At 41.1% G+C, this 22,570-nt stretch overlaps 1 protein-coding gene across 1 annotated transcript; it reads right to left on the bottom strand.

Annotated features, from left to right (window-relative positions):
* Positions 1-1,302: 1,302 nt before the first annotated feature.
* On the bottom strand, positions 1,303-20,136 carry CCNC (cyclin C). Its single transcript, XM_075145558.1, has 12 exons — positions 19,996-20,136; positions 19,112-19,218; positions 14,776-14,860; positions 14,463-14,532; positions 12,907-12,958; positions 10,034-10,089; positions 8,714-8,749; positions 6,829-6,920; positions 6,025-6,092; positions 5,662-5,741; positions 3,725-3,843; positions 1,303-3,060 (listed from the first exon to the last, which is right to left on the bottom strand). The coding sequence occupies exons 1-12, from the start codon at positions 20,025-20,027 to the stop codon at positions 3,006-3,008; spliced, it is 852 nt and encodes a 283-aa protein (XP_075001659.1). The 5' UTR covers positions 20,028-20,136; the 3' UTR covers positions 1,303-3,005.
* Between the last annotated feature and the right edge of the window lie 2,434 nt (positions 20,137-22,570).

A 22,570-nucleotide genomic window follows, 5' to 3' on the forward strand; every position in this document is an offset into this window, starting at 1 on the left:
TATTGGGTCAAACCAAGGTCTAGCCTATTATTTTCTGTTTGGCAACAACCGGCAATAAACATCTGAGGAAGAGCATAAAACAGGTTAAGTATGTAGTGATACAATCCCCAGATTATTCTTATTTACAACTCAGAGTGCATTCATACTTCCTTCAGGCTTTGCATGTCTTGGTATATTTGGGTATTTGTAAACTTTCAACACGCACTCCCAGCGGTCACAGCAGGCTGCATTGGGTTTAACAACGCGTTGTGGGAAGTCGTCTTTCCCTTTGTTGCTTCTCAACTTGCCATGTATTGTTTTCATCGGATGCTCCTTCTTCTTCTGTCAGAAGTGATGAACAGTTGTCACCTCATCAGTCTTCACACCACTCATGATTTTTCTAGACCTCTGCTATCTTTTCGGAGCCAACGAGTTGTGGATTTACTTTTTTTTAATAGGAAAGCCACTGTATACCTAAAAATATATATTTTCATTAGTTTTATTAGCCTTGGTAGATTTAGTTTTTATTAGTCTTGGTAGTTTTTTGCAAGGTGTTTCTCAAACTATTTGTAGCTTGTCAAAGTTGATCCTTTCTGTGTCCTCCTCTGTATCTTCTTTATTTGGATATAACTTGCTTTTCAAATTATGCTTTTTGAGTTAAATAACTTGTCTGATCCAGTTCAGTTTGCTTCCTTTTAAATTTTTCCTTAAGTCTTTTTGGCATAGATGGCCTGTGTTTGCTTTGACGCTCCGCTGTCACCTGTAACCGCGTAATCTCTGAAGACTTTCAGCTACCTCTCTTTTAATGAGATACCTCATTTTTATGCATTTCTCTCCTTTGAAATGAAGCACAGTAAAGGTGGTATTTTTCTGTCTGGTTGGTAGCAAAGCTGTTGAATTCACATTATGTTCCATTTCCTGTTGTTCCAATTTACATCTTTCTTTTTATAACTGTCATCGCTGAATCCAGTTCCTTTGACTGCACTTTATTGTCTTTCACTGTTTACACTGGAATCAGAGTTGGTAAAACTATCCTCACCTCCCCAGTAGAGAAATTACTTAAGATACTTCCATGTACCATCAAGAAGTGCCTGATATTTTAGCTCTGAGGTTTAGGTCACATAGGTAATTTAGGTGTGAAGTCAAGTCTGCAAAGGCTCTTGCGCAGCAAGAAAACTTCTAATTGCTCCAGCCAGAATTCTTCGTTAACAGTGCGAAATCCCTAATTTCAAAACATTAGCTTTCTTAGCAGATTATGTGGATATGTGAGAAGACTGGTGTTTACCTAAAGAACAGTTCCTGTTTAAGGACTCCACACAGCGGTCAAGTTGCATTGATTTATTTCTACTCCCCAAGTCCACATTACAAATAGCACATTTTAGACTTCAAGAAACAAAGGCAAATACCCAAATTCCACTTCATCAATCAAGTGTCTGTAAAAGGTATGGATCAAATGGCAACAAAAGTAGCAAAGACCAAAGTGTATATATTTTCTATCTCACCAAAGTGGTTTGGGCTTGTTTACCTAATGTTTTATGAAAATAACCTGAACAGAAATAAATGCTAGTAGCCTAATGGGCTACATACAAACACACTTCAGTTATATTTCACTGAATGACCAGCCGATTACAAAGACAGGTATTTGCAAAAACGGGTTTTTTTAAGGGGCCATTTTTTTGAACCAAGGTGCATCACAGAGCAAGGGTTTTCAAAAATTTCCCTCCAATATTTCAGACCAGTGAAATGTGTTGCTTCAGGAAAAAAAAATGGAGAATATTACTGCACTTGTATTTTATCATTCAATGTTTATACTTGGGCAAGTCAGCTTTATCATTCAAAATGAAATTGTACAGAACTTAATTAGAAACAAAGTTATCTAAAAATCAAGAAATTCAATTTAGGCCAATTCCTGACTTCAATGGGATATCTGCCTGAGTAAGGAACACAGGATATGGCCTTCTGTTTAAAGGAATCTCATTTTCTCCAGCACATAGTTAACCAAGGAATCCCATTTCAGTTACTCTAAAGAGTTGCTCCTAACATCACAATTAAAATTAGCCAGTATGAAGCTCACCGAAAGCTTGATCCTCTTAAATAAACTCTCTAATGAACCACACAAATTCACACTAACAGTGAAGGCAGACTAACAGTGTATATCTTTTGTACAAAAAAAATCCACCATAAAAAATAGCAATCATATCCAGATTTGTACTTGATTGTGAAATATTCCGATTGTACTATACAGTACGTTTACTTGAAAACAAAAATCATAGTATGTCGGGTTTTTTTAATTCCTAACACTTGAAATGTTTAAGAAAACTGCAGAATCACTATACATATTGCACTTCTCTGGTAAGCTGAGCTACTACGCTTCATGGCAAAAACATCCAAGTACGTATACTGAGTAAAACAGCATTTTTCTAATCCAAAAAAGGAACTGGATTTCTTTCCTGCAGCTTTCATTAAAACTGTAACAATATTCTTTGCAGGCTCTTTTAGGCTTTGTTTCTGAAGGATTGCTGTGTCACCTGTTACAGAATCCATATTTATTTTTTAAAAAAATCAACAAAACTCAAGGTAATGAATAGATTTAACATACAGTGCACTATCTTCCTTCAGTCACAAACAAAATGAAGACAACACAGGTCATTAATAGACTTACACTTAGGCTTCAGGTTACTGTCGCTTTAAAAATAGTTCACTTCAATGGCAAGTTACAATTTTCTCAAAGCAAACAAAACCAATACTGAACTATTTGTTTTGAGTGGATAGTGTTAATCTTTTGCAGCTCGATTTAACGTTTGATTCCTTACACTGAAAAATCTTAGTACATTTGCTCCAGCGTCAGAGAAAATGATGCAGTTTTAAAGAAAAAGCTTTCAAAATGCTTGACACAAACAAGCTATTTATTCTTCAAGTTCTTTGTCAAAGATGTTACTAAAACCTTCTGTCCATTTCATGAACACAGGAAAGATCCCAGGATGTCTTGACTCAAAGTGGTCCATAAAGAAATTCTTTGGAATGTCTTAAGATTGGCTATAACTAGAGTTCTGGCTACCATTTGGACCCTGTTCTCCTTCACTGGAAGGAAAAAAAACAAAAACACGTGTCTTCAAAAAGAAGCATCATATTACATTTTTGTCTTTTTTTTTTATTATTAAAAAATATGGTATTCTGAAAGTCGTAAAAATCTTTTGAAGGAAAATACTTCAACATATACACAAATAGGTTAAGATATTCTGCTCAGTTTCATAAAAAATGCAAAGGCTATTCTCAGCATGCATAAATAACTTCCGTGTATTTATTTGAATAATAATTTCAATATATCCCCATGCAGCTGCCTGCTGAATCTACTTCTGAAGTCAACATTTCAAAGTTCACATTACATAAGCATGTGCACAGGAATTTGCATGTGCAGGTTCCCAACAGTGATATTTAATCCCAGTAATTAAATATGACATCAAGCAGGCGCAGTTCGAACAAATCTGGCCCAACCACAGAGCCTCCCACCACGGTTCCTTACATTTGCTAAGCTGTATTGATCACATTCTGATCGCATTAACACTCTCCATAAAACAATGAATGTTCTGCTTCTCACTGGCTCCTGAACAATCAGACTGGCTGTTTGTAATAGAAAGGTCTGCACTGTAAAAACATACGCTATACCTCAAATTAAACATTTACTCATTCTTAAGACAGTAGTCCAGTTTTTCCATATGAAAGGTATATTAAGGAAGTACAGTACCTGTTTGGAGGTGGTTTTGGTTTAGGCATTTTACTAAGAATAGTAGCCATCTCTTTCCTCTCATCAAAGTTCTTCCACTGCTCATACAGCTTCAGAATAACCCTGATTATTTCTAAAATCTGATTAGAAAGAAAATAGATCCTAAGGTCAGACACAATAGTGATTTTATCTTTGTCACAGTCAGTTTAAGTGTGTAATTAATTAAACATGCCCCGAACTGAAATTAAGCAGCACAATTTTCATAATATAAACAGAGCTGTCTCATATCTAATCTGGTCTGGCAATCAACCATTTCTATAATTAGTTTTTTTTATTTAATTGTGAATGGAAGCCTGAACAGAATACTTTCCCTCCCACTCAACTCTATATACCACTTCTCCTTCCCTGCAAGCTGAATAGCTTTTTATTTATTTATTTGCAACTACTGCCACAGCTTGTAACTATGCTACTGGGAAAATACAGGCACCTGGCAGCATGACTGCAGCTAGATGACCATGGATTACCAATACAGTAACTGATGATTATCAAAGCTCTATACACATCAGAGGCACAGCGTAGGGAAAAAAAGCCCAAAACCACAAAACATTGGTCTTAATTCCTTCCTTCCAAGAAATAAAGAGCCAAGGAGTGTCTAAATACTTTTTATTCTTATTATATTCTTCTCGTTATTTTTAGAATATTCTTATATACGTATAAGAATTGTTGAACTTTCATATTCCACTTCTGGAAGCGTAAGTATTCTCTACCAGTTTGGACATTTTCTATCTACTGCACCTCAACTATCTTAATTTCCTATTAAATTTCTAGTCCAATATGCTATATAAAAGGTGGATAATGTCTGGTTCCCAATTTGTTTCCTCATTCTCTAAATTAATAAAGTAGACTTCTTTTTAATACATGGACTTTGATTAAGTGCTAGAACAATATATATCCTTGAAACAAAAGTCATAGTTGGCTAAGAGGTCCATGGTGTTAGTGTAAAAAAATCAAGCGTGAGAACCAAGACATGTAAACATTCAATCATGTTCAGTATCAAGCTTATGGTAACCTTATCTGTCAAATATAGGTTGGTTCTCCTCTGCTGCCAATTTATTATCACCCTGCTTTTACATGCACGACAAGCATAATTCACAGAGCTCTTGATGCAGCATACCATCCTCACTGTCCTTAAATTTGAAGACGAATCCTGGAGTACAAATACAATGCCAGGATATCATCAGTGGGATAAAGAGCAATACCGAGGACACAGAGGGCAATGGTACGTCTCATCCATAATACGCTACTCAATTCTGGACACTCAGTTTCAAAAAAGATAGATTGAAAAATATGTGCAGAGTGAAACTGTGATAAGGAGTATGAGTACTAGTTTGGCTTGCTTGCTGGAGCTAAACAAAGGTTAAAGAAGTCAACCTAAAAAGTAAAAGGAACTAGTGAAGATGAAGAACATTATTGGTCCTGGTCATCCTGAAAGTGTCAAGAATGTTTTACGCTCTGCTATACTACGTACATTTACAGGAAGAAAATGAAAACAGTATGTAGGCACAATGCTGAAATGCGAATCAGAAAGTCACATGCACTAGAATTTAAAAGTCAAACTCGCGCTGGCAATCTTGAATGATGAAAAACACTGGGAATTCTTTTTCTGGCAAAAAATGCAAAGGATATTGGTTTTTTATTTCCATCTGAAAAATGGCAACACTTGCAACACTTTGCCATTATGCAATGGTTCTGTCTTGACTTTCAGAGCAGGGCGATAACCGAATGACCTGACATTGTCTCCCTCCCCAAGAGATCTACCAAATCTCAACAGCGCCTAACATATGATCACTGAATGAAGTTCAAATCAGTACCGCAGACATGTAAGAGAGTAGTTTTATAACCGTGACTACCATTTCTGGTCAGTCCGTAACAGGTGGCGGGAGGAAAAAACAGAGTACCTTTTCCATATCAACAGACAGCTCAGCAAACCATTGCCTTGCATCCTTCTGCTGGACAACACAGGCCACATGTAGGCAAGCTGCAAAGATCAGGTGACAGAGATAGTGAACAAAGATCCATTCTTGACACAGTTAAAAACATTCTATTTTTTATAAACACTATACAGTTCAACAGAGAAAACTCGGGATTAATCATCTGATTTTTCTTCAAGACTTTTTAAGTTGCAAGGCTACACTGTCAGTACTGTATGCAACGCAAACTGAAGCACCTTACGAGGGCATTCTAAGGAATGCTTGTTGATGGGACAGCGCCCAGAATACATCCATTTAAACATGACAAGAGACATTACTTGTGTTACTTACCTAGAGCTATCATGAAAGGAGGGTACAGCAGACAAAGATCAGTTCTATATGTGTCATTCACTATCCTCCTGTGCAAAAAAGAACTTGTAAGTATCATCCTATTCACCTTTAGTCTATATGACTTCAAAAACTGCTGTCAGTTTACAAATGTTTTGTCAGTTTCCCAGATGGTAGAAGCAGTGAGGCTGCAGGGCAAAACAGCAAGGGAAGAGATCTCTTCCCTTGTGAAAATCTCTTAAAGGCTTTCATTTTTTTCCTTGTAGTCACAGCAGCAGTTTATTTGGAAGCACTATTATAGTACCATAAATGTCTTTCTGCAGAGGGTATTGATGTACGCCATAAAACAATTATCCCTGTTTCACAAATAAGTAAGGGTAAGCATAAAAGCAGTATTTTTACTGTCTGTCTGTATTTGAGAAACATGAGTTCAAGAATAAGAGTTCTGCTAACACAGCTAAAAACTTCTATATACTGCTTCTACCTCCTATGACAAGATACAACCGAAAGCTGACCTTGATAGAAGAAGATTACCTCTACTCATAGTCACCATTCAGTACCGTAAAAAACTGTGCTATTAGAGCTAGTCTAAAAATAAAACTTAGACCACTGCAAAGTAAAATCATTACAGGGTTAAAGACAGAATAAGCTAAATCAGAGACATATACTTGCACAGGTTAACTAGGGCACCCTTTTTATTCAAATATGGCTAAGCCTGCTTTTGCTTAACCACCTTTGAAGCATAACTGTTAAACACTGGCTTTCTTGCTGAAAGGAGGCACTATTGTTAGTGATCGTCTTCATTACCATGCGAGAGGTAGCAGCATGTCTTCTTGGCCCATATCTTGCACATATTGGAGCAAAGGTCTATAAGGATGATATACTATCAAACAGCAGTCCTAGGAAAAATGTCAACAGGATAAAAGTTAGATTACAATGCAGAATGTGTTGTCAGTTCATATTAAAAACATTTGGTTTACAAGTCAATTACTGCAGTTTTTTTTCCAAGTAGCAGTCTGACACCTAACCCTGCTCTAATGAGGGCAGTGCTCTCTCTAGAATACCATTACATAGTATGGTTGCCAGTCTGTCAATGTCCTTCCCCTAAGAGACAGAGAAAGCCACATCTGCAGCACACTGAAACCTCATTTGCTTACAAACCCGTAATTCCCACTTGGAAATACAAAACATTGCCAGAAAACAGTCTGTCACTAAATACCATACATGGAAAGCATGCCAAAATAATTGACACTGGTTTGGAAAGAAAGAAAGAAAGAAAAAAAAATCTACTGCTCTCAAATCCCCCTTTTTCAGGCCCAGGTTGGTATAAACAAGAAGGAATAACCCTCTTGCTAAAAGCAGCCAACTGTATGGATACTATAAGGAAAAGCCGCATTAAGTTACATATGCTGAACACTGAAGTGAGACACAGTTATTATACATGCTACATATTGCATAGCGTACTGGAAAAATAAGTTAATCCCCAAAATGTAACTTCTTGCAAATGCAGTTACTTGTGATAAAACTCCTGTATGCAACACTCCAGACTTACTGCCATGTATAGCAGAAGTATCAAGCACTAAATCTAAACAGCGTATCTAAAAAGGAGTTATAACAACTATAGGCACAAACGAAAACTTTGATCCGACCTCCTCTGTGCCCCGTTCCCAAAACATATACTTTCTCAGTTGCTGCCTAACTCACTGGGCTCCCCCCTGGTTTCTCTCTCCTCTTCTCTGCGCTTGGGCAGAACTACCTTAGTACAGCGAGCTCGGTGCCCAACCCATCCAAGCCCAACCAATATGCAGAAATCAGGCACCGCTTTACCTAAGCCCCCTAAGAAGTCTGGGCTGCATCCTTTCAGCTGCCCTACAAAACGCAGCAATGGGATAGCAACCCTTAGAAAAAGCAGATACAGCTCCTTTCTTTGAAAGTGCCTGGAAGAAAATGTTACGCTGTGCTCCTTTCATCCAACAGCCTAATAGTTGGATAGCACCATCTCAGAAATGGGAAGCCCTGAATTCAGTTTCTTCCTCACAGGATTCAAACCCCCATCTAGAAGATTACTAATCTTCAATCCTAGAATATTATTCTAATTATCAAGTTATAGATTAGCCTGAGTGGAATACTACCCACACATTCAGCTGAAGCTGGACCGTTGTATAGGTCCAGATTCTTCCAGGCAAGAAGAAGAAGGCATAGCAAGAATACAACTCTTCATGCTCTTGACTGGCCATTCATCTGGGGAAATAAGGATACTGACATCCTAGTCTCTGCATCAGGACTTATGTAGAGTTACCTTTCTTTTAAAAACAGACGCAGTTCTGGAAACAGAACTTATGCTTTACCCTTCCCAACTCTAACTGCTAGGATGCAGAGCCATACACACTCCTCCTGTCCCCACCGCCCCCACAATCTGCCCTCTTTCTGCTGAGAAGTCCAGCTTCAACATAAGGAGGTGAGAATGCCCTCACTCAACCTAGATGACAGCACAGGAATTACAGCATTCTGCTGAAAATGTAAATGTTAGACCTGCATGGACATCATTCTAAAATTGGAGGGGCGGGGGGGGGAAGACAGCATAATGCATATTTCATAGTACAAAATTCAAAATATTCTTCATCAGTAAAAAGTAAACCGAGGCAACAGTAAAAAAAAAAAAAAATGCAAACCACTGAAAAAACCCACCTACCATTAATTCTAGGAGATAGAATTCACATTCTAGTATCTGCAAAGAAGTAAAATCACAGTTAAACAGCAGCATTCAGACAGCAGAAAGAATTACCTGGCATCCAGTTTAACATCATGAATGCACAGGAATTCTTAACACCTCTTTCCAACAGTCCTAAATGCATTTCATCTGAAACTACAAAACCAACCAAAAATCAAACTATTATTAGCCATTCCCTACCACCATTATAACTTAACTCCAGTCATAACAACAATGCATTTAAACATTTTGGATCAAGTTTACTCTGAAAGACTACTTCATTGGCAGTACTTGTCTGATTTGTTTCAACACCTGGCAGCAGCAAATTGTTCCCAGTGTATAAACACTTAACAGCAATAGAGCAATAATTCTCCTTTTGTAGAATCAGAGCTCTTCATCAGGCCACTAACATGCCAAATGGCCTTTTAAAGTATTTTCAGATTTAATTTCATATGAAATATTCTGTCCAATTGCAGCAATTAAATAAGCTCTCATTTTCCATAGAGATAGTGACGAATTAGTGCTATCAAGGAAAAGACTAGACTGCTTTGGCTATAGGAAAGTAGTACTCCGAAATGTATTTCCATGTGCCTTTATCTGTAAAATAGCAGTGCAGTTTTATTGCAAGCTCTTAGATATTTTATATTCTGATATATCATTTGGCTTTCTAGATTGGGTGAAAAGCAAACCAATAAAAAAGTAGTATTTGTCACAGTCAATGTAAAAATAATTAGATCTAATTTTAAAAATAGTACAGCACAGGTCAAAACTGGTTTCAAGAAAAGCTACAAAATTTCTCAGCATTGTGACTTAGAATGCCTCGAAAACCAGTGGTAAATCTAGATTTTAAATAATAAATAAAAATTATTTTTCAAAAGCCATTACATTATACAGGCAAAAATAAAACTGCTTTCTGTAAGCCAACTGCTTCTGTGTGCAAGCTTGGAAGCATCCCAGGTGCAAGGGCTATTTACCTTCCCTGGAGCAATGTATTTGTAAACAAGAACATTCAAAAAAAGCTAAAGCTCTTGTATCATCATACTATACAAAAATTACTACTTCAGTCACCCAGTCACATCTTTATAGCATTCCTGTCAACAATTTAAGGAAAGGAGGTTATATAAGATTCATTACTTTTAAAAGTAACTTTCCCAATAATCTATCCAAAACTAAGCACTGAGCACCCTGACGTATGAGCATGAAAATATTTCTTTCTTAGAATTTAAAAGACAGGATTTCCTGTTAACAATTATTTGTCTTTTAATTTATTTGATCAAGTTGTATTTCGAACAGCATACTTACATGGTTCATCCTATAAGGAAACTCCTTCGGAAAGGCATATGAAAACCTGGTTTTCACTACAGTAAAGAGAAATCAGTATGTTACAAATTATGTAATTAATATTTTTACTTCTTTCCCTTTCTATTAATTCATCTGCCAAATCCATTTGGCAGCACAACTGCTTGCAGCAGAAAAGGTTTGTATTTGAAAGAGAAAAGTTAAGTGATAAGATTTAAGATCCTGAAAGGGAAAGAGAAATACACCTGAAACCCAGATTTTCACGGGTACTCAGCCAGACACTTGTCTGCCGCTTTGGGCACCGTTACATCTTCTGGTTAACTACCAACTAGCTTATGGGCACCTAACTTCCCACAAGTTATCATTCACAGAGCTATTTGCCTACTGATGTCACTCTGAATCTGGGGATCTCTTCAGGATCTCAGTTTCAACGCTAAATCCAAATGGCATTTTCATGTGGGATTTTTTACATAGGCTTGACCCTTCAACATGCAAGATTTTAAACCGTGTAATGAAGTCTTAGAAAAGCAAGACCAAGGGCAGGGTGAGGGAGCTCAGCCAAGAGATCTTGTATGTCCACAATGTAAGGATTTTCGATATGCAAAAAACAGGCTCAAATTCAAAGCAAGAAGTCAATTCACCACACTGCAGATCAATGTCCTAGGCACTGGATTATCAGACATTTCAAGGGTGTTTCTCTCCTTACGAGAGACACCTAAGCACCTGCTTAGGCATATGATATGATTCAAGACACTTGCCTCCAAGAGAATGTTCAAATCCTCAGTTTTCTAGCTTATGATGATCCCTGATTTAGATACCTAATTATCCTCATGCATTTTACAAGGAGAACAGGTACAAATAGTGCACTGTTAAGAATTACGTTAAGTGGCAAAAACAGAGTGATCTCATATTAGAATGCTGAGCAAAAAAAACCTTAAGTACACTTGAGGATGTGGATTTGAGATTTATACAAGTGAAACATTTAAACATCTATTTTAAGTCCCTGTCCTCCAAGGAAAACAGGTAACACTTAACATTCTGGAATTGGACAATATTCCTTACATTAATGACAGACAGTATATTATGAATTCATACTACTTCCAGAAAATCAGTATGCCATTCACTTTGATGAAAAGACAGTGTCAGTCCTCTGGACTAAAGACTTCAACATTTAGACCTATGGTGGACTTTGCTAGAAAATTTGCTGTAGGACAGTAAGACTAGGCTACTGGTTGGAAATTGTAATTATTTCAAGGAAGAGAAAAATGAATAAAAGGGGTTTCTCAAGAAGCATGCAAACTGAAGAGATACATAGTAAAAAAATAAACCACTTCGAGGGGGAAGATAGGGAAACAAAACATTTTTCCCACAAAGCAAGCTGCAGACACAACCATATGGAGCTGTCCTTTTAGTGAGCCGTGGAAACAGAGCGAAGAGCTTTTGAAGAGGTTGCCAGAAACCAGTCTGAGATCATCTTCCTTACAAATGAAGCATGTGTTACTAACTTCATGTTTCTACCTAAATAAAAGCAAACAAACCTTTTCAACCAACCACTATTACACTAGTCACCCGTTTTGTTAGCTTGCTTTTACTTGTCTCGCCTCATCTTTTTTCACCTTTTGTATGAAGACCTCCAAAAAAATTGCTGTGTGCTACTGAAGCAACTCTGGTAAAGGAAGACCAGGTAGAATAAAAGACATCAATGCTAGAAGAAAGCCTGTTGCTTTTTGTCCCCACGTCCATGAAATGCAGATTACTTATCAGGGCAGGCACGGCTTCTAGGTCTGAAGGAAGAACTGTGGGGGAAATCTTCTACGGGATTCTGAGACTTGGGATTTTCAGAAACAGCACAACTCAGGACTAGAAGCCTAAATAAAATCAGCTACTGCGTATTTACCAAAATCCATCTAACTTTCTCACTGATGCATCAAAACTGCCACATAGATCTGTGCTTTGAGATGCTACTGCTGTAAAAATAGCAACTCTTGTTGCTAAATCCAGAACTGGTCTTGGTCATGCTGGCACTGAAGATGCATTTCAGTTCCTGGTGGTGGAACTGTCATACGGCCAGCCCCACAGATTGATATATGTACTGCATGTGGAGGCTACAGATGCAGCCAGTCACCTGTCCCCTCAACAGCTAAGAGGGATTTTGAAAGCAATGACCTACATTTTGAAGAGCACAGCTGGGCCTTCTGGGTCAAATTATAGCATTCAGTTAAGGAAGACATCACTAAGACCTTGAAGGATGAGACGCAAGTTACAGGAACTGGGAAATATAAGGCAAGTGGGAAAGACAGAGAATTAAGTAACTATAGTGTGATTTTATTGCATTTATTTGTGAACAACATATAGGTTATAAAACGTATTTTTAGAAATAAGTATCATGTGCAAAGACTAATTTTATGATGAGGGAAAAAAGGATAAAAAAAACTAGAAGGCATACAGCCTACCAAAAATTCTGAAAACAGGTACTTCCATGGAGCCATACCTTTTATAAAACAGACGAATAAAGCCTTAAGTTTCCAATTCTATCTCTGAGTAGTTCAGAAGTCAATTTACTACTCGAGACTGTTTATAAACCTCAATAGTTTAATTTCATTACTTTATTTTTATTTATGCTTGGCATAAGTTCCAACCAGAATCAACCAAAACTAATACAGAGAGGGGGCCCTTCCGTTTCCGTGTTTAGAAATGGAAGTTATTTCTTCTAAATGGCTTTAACCGGCTCCTAGCAGTCACCACGCAAGCCTCACCATGATTTAATAAAAGGTACCTTTTAGAAACAAGCAAACAAAAAAAAACTCACAAAGAAAATGTCTGATCTCCCTATAGAGATACCTAACTACAGTATAATGAAAATCACTGATACTTACATACAGAAGTAGCAGCAGAAATCAACCTTGTATTTGAAACAACACCAAATTCCTGAAGAAAAAGAATGGTAAATGAAGTGAACCACCTGAAATACCATATACTCACACCGTTATCAAATTAAAATAATGGCTTCTTACTAAGCTGGGCTTCTTTATGCAGTATTTCTTTTTTTCCCCCCACCCATTTTTCTTTCCTTTTTTTTTTTTCTTAAGGTGAACAAGGTAAACTCTTAGGTAAAGAGTTTTTTTCATTGATTAGTTACTTTGTTGTTTGAGTTGTGAGGAATAGTAAACATTTATGAAAGGTACTAATGCCACAAAAGCTCAGTTGGCTAACACTCTACATACAAAATAGACAAGAGGGCTTCAAGAAGGTATGTTGTTTTTCCTTAAGCCACTTGGAGAGAAAACTGCCTTTAGAAACCTGTCTTTAACTACCTTTTTTTATTACGTTTCCACGAAGCCTTAGCTCCTCTGCTGAGACAGACAGCAAGCTGAAAATTTTCTGTATACAGTGGTCTTTCAGAGAAGTGCATAGCTGAACCATTACTTCTATAGCTGCCCTCTAAAGTTGCAGAAGCTTTAGCGTAAGGAAGGCTGCACAGACTTATAGTATTTGTTCTAAAATATAAGGTACATCTGTATATATACACTCTATGTCTGTATTTTCTTAAAGGCTGATGAAAAAATACTCTCTCCAATACTCTGCATCTTTCTCCTGTCCTTCACCTCTTACAAACACTGGAAGGTATCACAGTATTTCTACAGACAACAGTATCACATGTAGACACTGTTTTAGTAGGACTGCTTCTACCATCCACTAGGTATTTGAGTTCCTCCTGTAAAATTCATTAGTGCTGAGATATCACAAATTGGCCAATTTGATTTTTTTTCCATTACACACACACTTCTCAAACAGCTGAAAAACTTCTTGCATTACAGAGGACTAAGACCAGCGCCCAGCTGATGCTAACTCTCGGCCACATTCGAAGTGGACTTCGAATGGTGGAGGCATGGAGCCTTCTCACCACTATCCTTAACGGGTCAGTTCCTTATGATAATTTCCCAAAGACAGCGCATGAGCTACAACATACTTTTAATTCAAATAATGAAAGTGTGGTAAACTCTGAGGACCCCTCACTATATGAAAGGGAAAAGGATAATTAGGAAAAAATTTCGTATTATGTTTTAAAGTTTGAGTAAACATAAATAAGGAAAAACACACCAGAAAGGAGACATTGCACAATTTAAGATATAGTGTACGTAGATATGCAAACACTGTATCACAGTGAAACAGCCATTTAAAATACTCTTTCCAATTTTCAGAGGCCCTTCAGGGCAGGTAATTCAGACAAAATTGTGAAAGATCAAATACTAAATAACATGTTTGAAGGCCTTCTCCGTCTCCTTTTCTTAAATTGCTCTAGAAATCCATACAAAAAGAGAAGATTTCAACCCCAAAGCATGAAGAATGACAAAAAATTAAAAAGTCCTAAACTTTTTCTCTCTCTCATACATCACATAATTTTACATTAAAAAATTGTAATACTTCATACCTCTACTTTGGATGCCAAAAACACACACGTAGGAGCCATTAATACTGGATCTATACTTTTTAGGGAATATCTGAAATGTTATAACAAAATTATAATATGTTGTTTCACACACGTAGAACGATTAATCTATTAAGAGCACCACACTTCCTTTTGAAAAAGCAAAGCTTAAGTTAACTTTATTAGCATAAAAGCTTTACACCATCCAGAAAACAAAAGTGGCACTGTTTTTAATACAGAACTGCATTTTAAAAGGGCTACCAAAATGTGCCTAGCAAATGTTTTATTCTTGTACCATCATAGTAAACAGTCCTACCTGGCATAGAATCTCTTGAAGTAGACTGTAGCAGTGGCAATAACTTGTTGTCTTAATTTAAGATGTTCACCTAAAGCCTGGATAACTTAAAAAAAATGAACAAAAGCTTGAGTTGAGTTTTTACAACAATTTGACACCAAATAGCAAAGGATCTCAAAACATGACTAGTGCTGGGGATTCTAAGGAGCAGCAGCACAGCCTTCTCCCTCAGTTCAGATACGTTGTTCTGGTGAGACAACATGTTGCTGTAAACCTACAGACCTGCAGGTGAAGAAGCAGCACTGCATCCTGAAGCTGGTGAACACCTTCAAAAAGGGAAAGGTAACTTGACTTCATTGTGTACAAAGTGAGTATGACCTTTAAGAAGACGACAACACAAATCTCAGAAGGGTAAAGCTTGGGTATTCCATTTTAGAGCAAAACAAATTCAAACACTTAAAATATAAGACTATGGCTTTTCAGTGCCATGCAAAATGGATGGTTTTTTTTCAGACAACTAAAGCTGCCAACACAAACATGGTCATTAAATTTGGCAGAGGCAGCAGGTGTTAAAAAAATGACACATTTAGTCTAGGGAGAGGGGGTGGGAGACCAGAGGATGCAGTCAGCTGCTCCATCATAGTGGTCTTCTGCCAGTTGGCCAAGGAACAACCCTGGTGTCATCTGTGCAGGTAGCTCTTGTTTGGCCTCCCAGGCAAAGGAAAGGTGCCAAGCAAATTAGATGCATCAAGCTGGGATTAAGAGCAGGGGTTGGATATACAGAATGGTACAGTGAAACATAAGGTTGTTACTTGTTATTTTTCCCGTACTTCTTCGAGGTCATTATTCTGAGCAGGGCTCGGCTGTGTAAAGACTCTCTCTTCTTTTTTTCCTCCCCCAACAGAAATGTCCAAAACAATAATTTAAAATACACTTAAGTATATATTTAAAATATGTACAGCAAGATCAAGACAGCGACCACTGATGGGAAAAGCAAACAATTCTGTTATCAGTCATCGCTAAATTCTTAGTCTCTAGTTAAGCACACAAGACGAGATTTTCTTCCCCATGCTCTTATCCCATGTCCCTTGTGAATAGGCAGGGTACACCCTACTCTCACTTGTAATGAGCATCACAGCATTTAAAACATGCAAATATGAAGGACATCGTTGGCTAGAAAAGGGCTGAACGTAGAAGAAAGGAGAAAACCACCCAGAACAGCACTGATAATTGGCAACTCTCTTTTTTTCCCCACAGGAAACTAATTTGTCACCCACTATGATTACCCAAAGCAACATTAAGTCCCTGTCCATCTCATATCACTCTTTTCCTGAAGAGAAGAATGCCAAATTGAGACTAGCTTGCCAGTGACAGTAGGACAAGCAATATTGCCAGAAAGGAGGTTAAACCCGGTATGAAATGTCTGTACAAGTATTAAAATATTTAGCAGCATATCTTGGAAGGTTTGAAAGGATATTTCCCTTTGATTTGACCGTGGGGCTACAAAGCTGTCCTACTACTAGGGCCTCAGAAAAATTCAAATATTAAGCTAAACAGAATTCTCCAAATATGTTTCTCACTCCCATGGGATTTTCAGGAAGAGTTAGGCCATCTGCTGTCAGAGAAAAATCAAGTGTGGTTTAGGGAAAAAAATGGACAGGAGCCTAGAGAGACTTAATGAAATGGAAGGTTGTATATGCTGGGAAAAAGTCCAATACTTGTAATTAATTTTTTAAATATTTTAAAAGAAACTGTTGGATTATTTATTCCCTTATGTTTACAAAATAAGTGGTTTCAGTGGTTTTTTTAAAATAAAAATTGTTTTAAATCTGAATATCTTGAGTAGCCTCTAACATAAACATTACATCTTCTGCCCTAAACCAGAAAGGGAAATCAATTAATGTGCTTTTCAACCAAAGACTCTATTAAGACTTGGTGATCCAAAGAGAGAAATCAACATCAATTTCCTTTTTCGAACTATTTTAGAAGATGATAGTTTTCCTTCTCCACAGTATTAACATTCTGAGCAGTCGCGCGTGGCCACACAATCAGTTGGTGATCTATTGCACTTTTTTTCTAGTGAGGAGGCAGCCGGAAACTGCCTCCCTCCAGGCAGTTTTTTGGTTGCTTTAGGTAACAACCGTCTCCTGGGCAGACACATGCTGAATGTGACAAGCTGTGGCCGAGACTCATATCCCTATCCAGGTAAGGCAGGAGGTGGGAGAGAAGAGGGGGAGGCTCTATAAACCCAAAGTAGGGTCCCTATTCAGAGGCAGGTGACGATACAACACATATCAAGGGCTCGAACACGGCAAGCTCTGCCTGAGCTCCCACCAGCACAGAGCAGCCCCTGACTGTCCTCCCCATGAAGGTGCCTCTCTTTGCTACAGAAGGGGTGAAAGCCCAGCATGTCGTGGTTTAACCTGGCAGGCAGCCAAATACCATGCAGCCACTCACTCACTCACTCCCCCCTTCGCCCCCCGCAGTGGGATGGGGAGAGAATCCGAAGGGTAAGAGTGAGAAAAACTCTTGTGGGTTGAGATAAAGACAGTTTAATAGAACAGAAAAAGGAAAATAATAATGATAATGATAAAATATACAAAATGAGTGATGCACAATGCAATTGCTCACCACCCGCGCTGACCGAAAACCAAATAGCGATCGCTACTTCCTGGAACACACCTATCATTCATATACTGAGCATGACGTCACATGGCATGGAATACCCCGTTGGCCAGCTGGGCTAGCTGTCCTGGCTGTGCTCCCTCCCAACGCTTGTTTTGTTTTGTTTTGTTTTCTTGAGCTGAATGTCCTTGGCTAGCAGGGTACTCAGCAACAACTGAAAACATCAGCGTGTTATCAACATTCTCCTCATATTAAATCCAAAACACAGCACTAGGAAGAAATTTAACTCTATCCCAGCCAAAACCAGGACACAGCACCACTCTCTCCTCCAGGGTAAGCTGTGTTTGGACACGCACAAGGGAGATGCTGGCAGAGCTGTTCTCCAGCTGCCGCAGGTCACACACTGTACCTTCAGGGGAGGCGAGGAAAGCCAAGGAAAAGGAGCCTGAGAACCACAAACTGAAACCACCTTGTCTACTTTGTAAGTCTTTGTTTACTCAAGAAAAATACTGAAGTGGAACAGTTAAAAAAGCGTATTTCATAATTCAAATTAATAGGAGTGAAAATTAGCACAGAAATACAGTTTTAGAAATATCAGTACCCTGTTTTCTCTTTTTGCGTTATGAAGCTATGACACTTTGTTTTAACCTCAAGGAATTTCAGGAATTGATCGGAAAAGTAAATCATTGCCAGCTTGATTTCCTGGTGCCATATAAGTGATAACACAGATGTATCCACAGCAATCAGATTTGCAGCATATGCAATTATTATAAAAATAGCTAAGCTAGGAGAGAAGCTGGGATAAATATCTTTCACAGATATCATTCCAGCACTGACATAAGATCTTCCAGTGGCCTTGGGAAAGTCACTTAACTTCTCTGTCTCAAGTCTGGCCAAAGAGCTGAAAAAAATAAGCGTTTTGGACTTTACAGGACTGCTGTGAAAAATATTTTAAAAGCTGTCTGCAAACAAATTACTACTTAGCAATATCCTTTGCTTAGGGAGATTTTTTTTAAATGCTGAAGAATTGCACAGAAAAGACTTTAAGTGCCTGCGTAATCCGATATGCTCCAGTGCAGCCATTCATATGGCTAAATGCTTTGCAGGATCAAGTAAGTCTTAGATAACTTCACAGACAAGGCCCAAACTCTTTGGGAGAACAGGCTGCCTGCCAACAGCTCTCAGAAACTTGTAGACAATTTGAGAGCCACCTGGTGCTGAGGAATCAGTCACAAGGCAAGACACAGGCTGTGGTGCAGGTTTCAAAGAACGTAACTGAACACAAATAACAAGTTCTCATGCGTTGCTGTTTAATAAGGCTGCACAGATCAGCTAAAATACTTACCACAGCCTAAGAGCCCATCAAAAGCTCAGTTTGCGTATTAATGCTTGACATTGAGCCTTTAACATGCTAGCTTAGCAGTTTCTGCTTGCTTCTCCTCCTTTGATGTTTTTGATAAGAACCTCTTGAAAATAAGAAAATGTACTATGTTTTGTCCCATCGCAGGTTAAAATGTTATATATGCAACTAATTTGCCTGTAAGTTCTCCTAAAATTGTGTTAATACAACTAACAAATGACAATGTTATTGATATTCCAGTTCTTCTTAAAATAGATTGTGAAAGTATATGTAATATCACAATGAAAACATTACATTCTCTAAGCAATTCAAACTTGATTTAGCCATGGCAGATACTGTACAGATGTTATGGCAGAAATAAAACAGTTTTACCATTAGTAAAAAATATCTGTAGTTTCCAATATTCTTCTTCAGTCAGAAATTTCAAGTCTTTCTGGCGTTCCTTCAATAGATCTTGTTTATCCAAAATCCATTGTAAACTAAAGGAAGGGAAAATTATTTCAGCAACTCTTTGTCAACATTGTATCGAGTGACTCCTGTACAGACTACAGATTGCAGGTCGGGGCTAGAGGGCTTTAACCAAACCACACGCAACCTTCTCAAGCAAACGTTCACTAGGGTTTTCAAAGTTAGACATCTGAAAAAAACCCACTAACTAGCAGGGACTAAGATTAGCCTTTACCCACAGCAAACTAAACTGGCTGTATAGCTCTTAAGCACTGCCAGTTACTAGCAAGGTTTACGTTATATTTAGTACATGGCAGGCACCCACTTAAACCTCGATGCGCTCGCCAGGAGGTATTTTAACGCAGCTCAGCCTTGGCTGGGGAGAATCATAGCCCACCCCAGGGACTGCAACTGCCCGCACTCCATCGCTTGAGACCGCGGCAGCGCGGGCACGGACACCGGGGCGCGACTCCTCTGCCGCGGAGCCCAAGCAGGTTGACAGCCTCGGCGAAGCGCGGCCGGCCGGCTGGCAGGGCGGCGGCGGGAGCCCGAGCGCCTCCGGCTGCTCTCGCACTCCAGCCCGGCTCCCGCCGGGGCTCCGCGGTGCGCAGGCCCCGCCGCCCGCCGCCGCTGGCAGAGGCAGCCCAGCGCCGCGGCGTTCCCCTCGCCCCCGCCGGGCCTCCCGATAGAGCCGTGCCCCGCGCCCCCGCCCCGGCCCCGCCGCCCCGGCCCGGCCCGGCAATGAATGGACAAAGCGCGACGGCGGCCCGCAGCCCCCTCGCCCCCCGCCCCGCGGCCGTGGCACCCACTAGTGCGAGCTCTGCCAGAAGTTCCCGGCCATGGGGAGGAGAGGAGACGGGAGGAGGCGCCCGGGCCCGCGATGCCCCGGCCCCGCCGCGCCAGCGCCGCCGCCCCCGCGCCGGCAGCAGGAAGGAGGCGGCCGCCGCCGCCGCCCCGCGCCCGCCGCCGCCGCCGCCGGCCGGCAACACGCGGCACTGGGAACCGTTCCCCTGCGCGGGGGTTCCGCCCGCCCGCGGCAGGCCCCGCCAGGCCCCGGCAGGCCCCGGCAGGCCCGGCAGCTGGCAGCGGCCCGGCGGCATGGCGCTGCTGCGGCGTCCTGACAGCCCTCACACGGCCTGCCAGGCTCCCGCTGTGGCGGTGGGGTGCGAAGGCACCAGGTGCGCACAGCAGGCGCGTTACCGCCGCGGGTGGCAGGAGCCGCGTGAGATCCCGCCGCCTTTGCAAGGCCTCCCTGCGCGGTCCTCGCTTCACGGAGACACGGAGCGGCTTGGGCTGGAAGGGACCTCCAGAGGCCATCCAGTCCAGCCCCCTGCCGGGGGCAGGGACACCTTCCACTGGAGCAGGTTGCTCAAAGCCCCATCCAGCCTGGCCTTCAACACTTCCAGTGGTGGGGCATCCACAGCTGCTCTGGGCAACCTCTCCCAGTGCCTCACCGCCCTCGTCGTGAAAAATGTCTTCCTTATGTCCGGTCCAAACCTGCCAGTGTAAAACCACTGCTGTCTAAATTTGGTACCTGTTATCCCAATAAGGTCCCAGTTGGGACCACAGACTAGCAGACCCAGTAAGACCACTTACTTCTGCATTGTCTCCACCTCACCTAAATTTCCCTTTACCTGACCCGTTCCCAAGGGCTCGGCTTGCTCCGTGCTGGAATTTTCCTCACTGGAGAGAGCCTCTGGAGGTAATTTTTTTTAAGTTTAACAGGAAGAACCTGGGCCTAAATCCTTTGCAGCTTTCTTTTCATGCTCTTTCCTGTTGTGGCACACCAAACGCTCACAGCTCTCAACTTCTGAGTGGGATCTGAGATGTATGAGCCCACGCGCTGCTGGGAAGGGTGCATCAAGGCAGGAGCCGTGGGTCCCTGTGCCGGCACCGCCGCAGGGATGCGGCGCTCCCGTCAGGGTGAGCATGGAGGGAGGGAGGGACGGGGCCTCCATTTCTTCAAGCAGCACTGTTGTCTCACCTGAGTTTTGCAGCAAGATCAGTAAAAAAGGACGTATTTTAAAAGTCTGGAGGAGCGTGGCAGAATACTAGCCGTCGCCCCCCAGGCAAGCAAGCCTGCCTGGCATTTGGCAGGGCTGGGAGTGTGCGGCCACCGAGGAGGGACCTCGGCAAGGCTGCCGGGACTGACGCTGTTACAGGCCAAGTATCCACACTTCTATCACACGCTGGCTAAAACCCCGCTCCACATTTGGGGAGGAGGCTCATTAATGCCATTTGGCAGCATGTCGCAGTGCCTGTCAGCCCCAGGGGACTAAGATGGGGTCCTGGGCCATGGGCAGCGTGAGGGGAGCCCCGGGGGGTGGGCAGGGACAGCCAGGGCTATGGGAGCCCTCGGGGCTCTGGCATGTGGAGCTGGTGTATGGTGTGCCAGCACGGATGCAGTAGAAGGGACCTCTTTGTTTCAAGAGATTTAATATTTCACCCGAGCATCTTTGCATTAAAGCTGCTATCTAAATCATTAGGTTTTGCACTTTATTGCCTCAGCTTCCCAGAACAGTTTCCTAATTTGCTAATTAACCAAGAATGTTAAAAAGGTGAAACTCTTGGGGTCTTGAAGGCAAGTTATACCCATGTTCACTGGTGCCAGAAATTGCATTCATCTCTTCCTCTCCCCTGTCCTCCACATGCACCTTATATAAAATTAGTGGACTGAGTAAGTCAATCCCGGGTGCGTTGCCCATTTCCACACCTTCAAAATCAATCAATCCGACCTGGTTACCTCTAATGAGGACCCTACTGTGGCAGAACCTAGATCAGAGCATCATTTCCTTCCCCACCCAGAAACATACATGTGAGGTCTTTTACCCGCATGAGTGCGTGTACTCATCCCTCCTTGCAAGCCCAGTTTTCAGGGCTGCATGTGGGCAGGAAGGGGAAGGCTGCCTGGACATAAGACAGACAGCCAGACAGACAGCAACTATGGGAAAGCTGCAGGCCTCATGGCCTCCCCATTCCACCCTGAACCCAGACTGAGGTTCAGACCCATCCCTGCACCCACAAAAGTCACTAGAGTTTCTGTCAGTGATCATGGTGGCAGCAAGAAGCACTCCCACAGAGCAGATCCTCAGCGAGGTGAAGTAACTCCTGGTTTATCCTGCTGGGAAGGTTGTGCTTGGTGCTAATGGTTGGCAAGACCTGTGAGCACGAGGAGTATTTTTTGCATGGTCTGACAAAACCTATTTGTTCTGAAATTTAAGTATGCCTTGTCCATCTGCACGCAGCGTACCGTGCGAAGAGCAGCCTGCTTGCTCCCTAGGGGTTCTCCTCACAGTGGGCAAACTCTCTGCATCTCTGTCCACCACTTCAAAGATCTCCCTCAGCTGCATCGGCCTGAACTGAGAGGCTGTCTGCAGAGCCAGA

Source organism: Calonectris borealis, chromosome 3, assembly GCF_964195595.1.
Source record: "Calonectris borealis chromosome 3, bCalBor7.hap1.2, whole genome shotgun sequence".
Classification (NCBI taxonomy): domain Eukaryota; kingdom Metazoa; phylum Chordata; class Aves; order Procellariiformes; family Procellariidae; genus Calonectris; species Calonectris borealis.

What these genes read in the sequence shown, in the direction of transcription:
- CCNC (XM_075145558.1), bottom strand. Translation starts at nt 20,027, where the DNA reads ATGGCCGGGAACTTCTGGCAGAGCTCGCACTA. An exon ending in TTTTGGCATCCAAAGTAGAG is followed by an intron (nt 12,959 to 14,462) that starts GTATGAAGTATT and finishes CTTTTTCTTCAG; the next exon opens with GAATTTGGTGTTGTTTCAAA. An exon ending in ATGCTGCTACCTCTCGCATG is followed by an intron (nt 6,093 to 6,828) that starts GTAATGAAGACG and finishes TTTTTTGCACAG; the next exon opens with GAGGATAGTGAATGACACAT.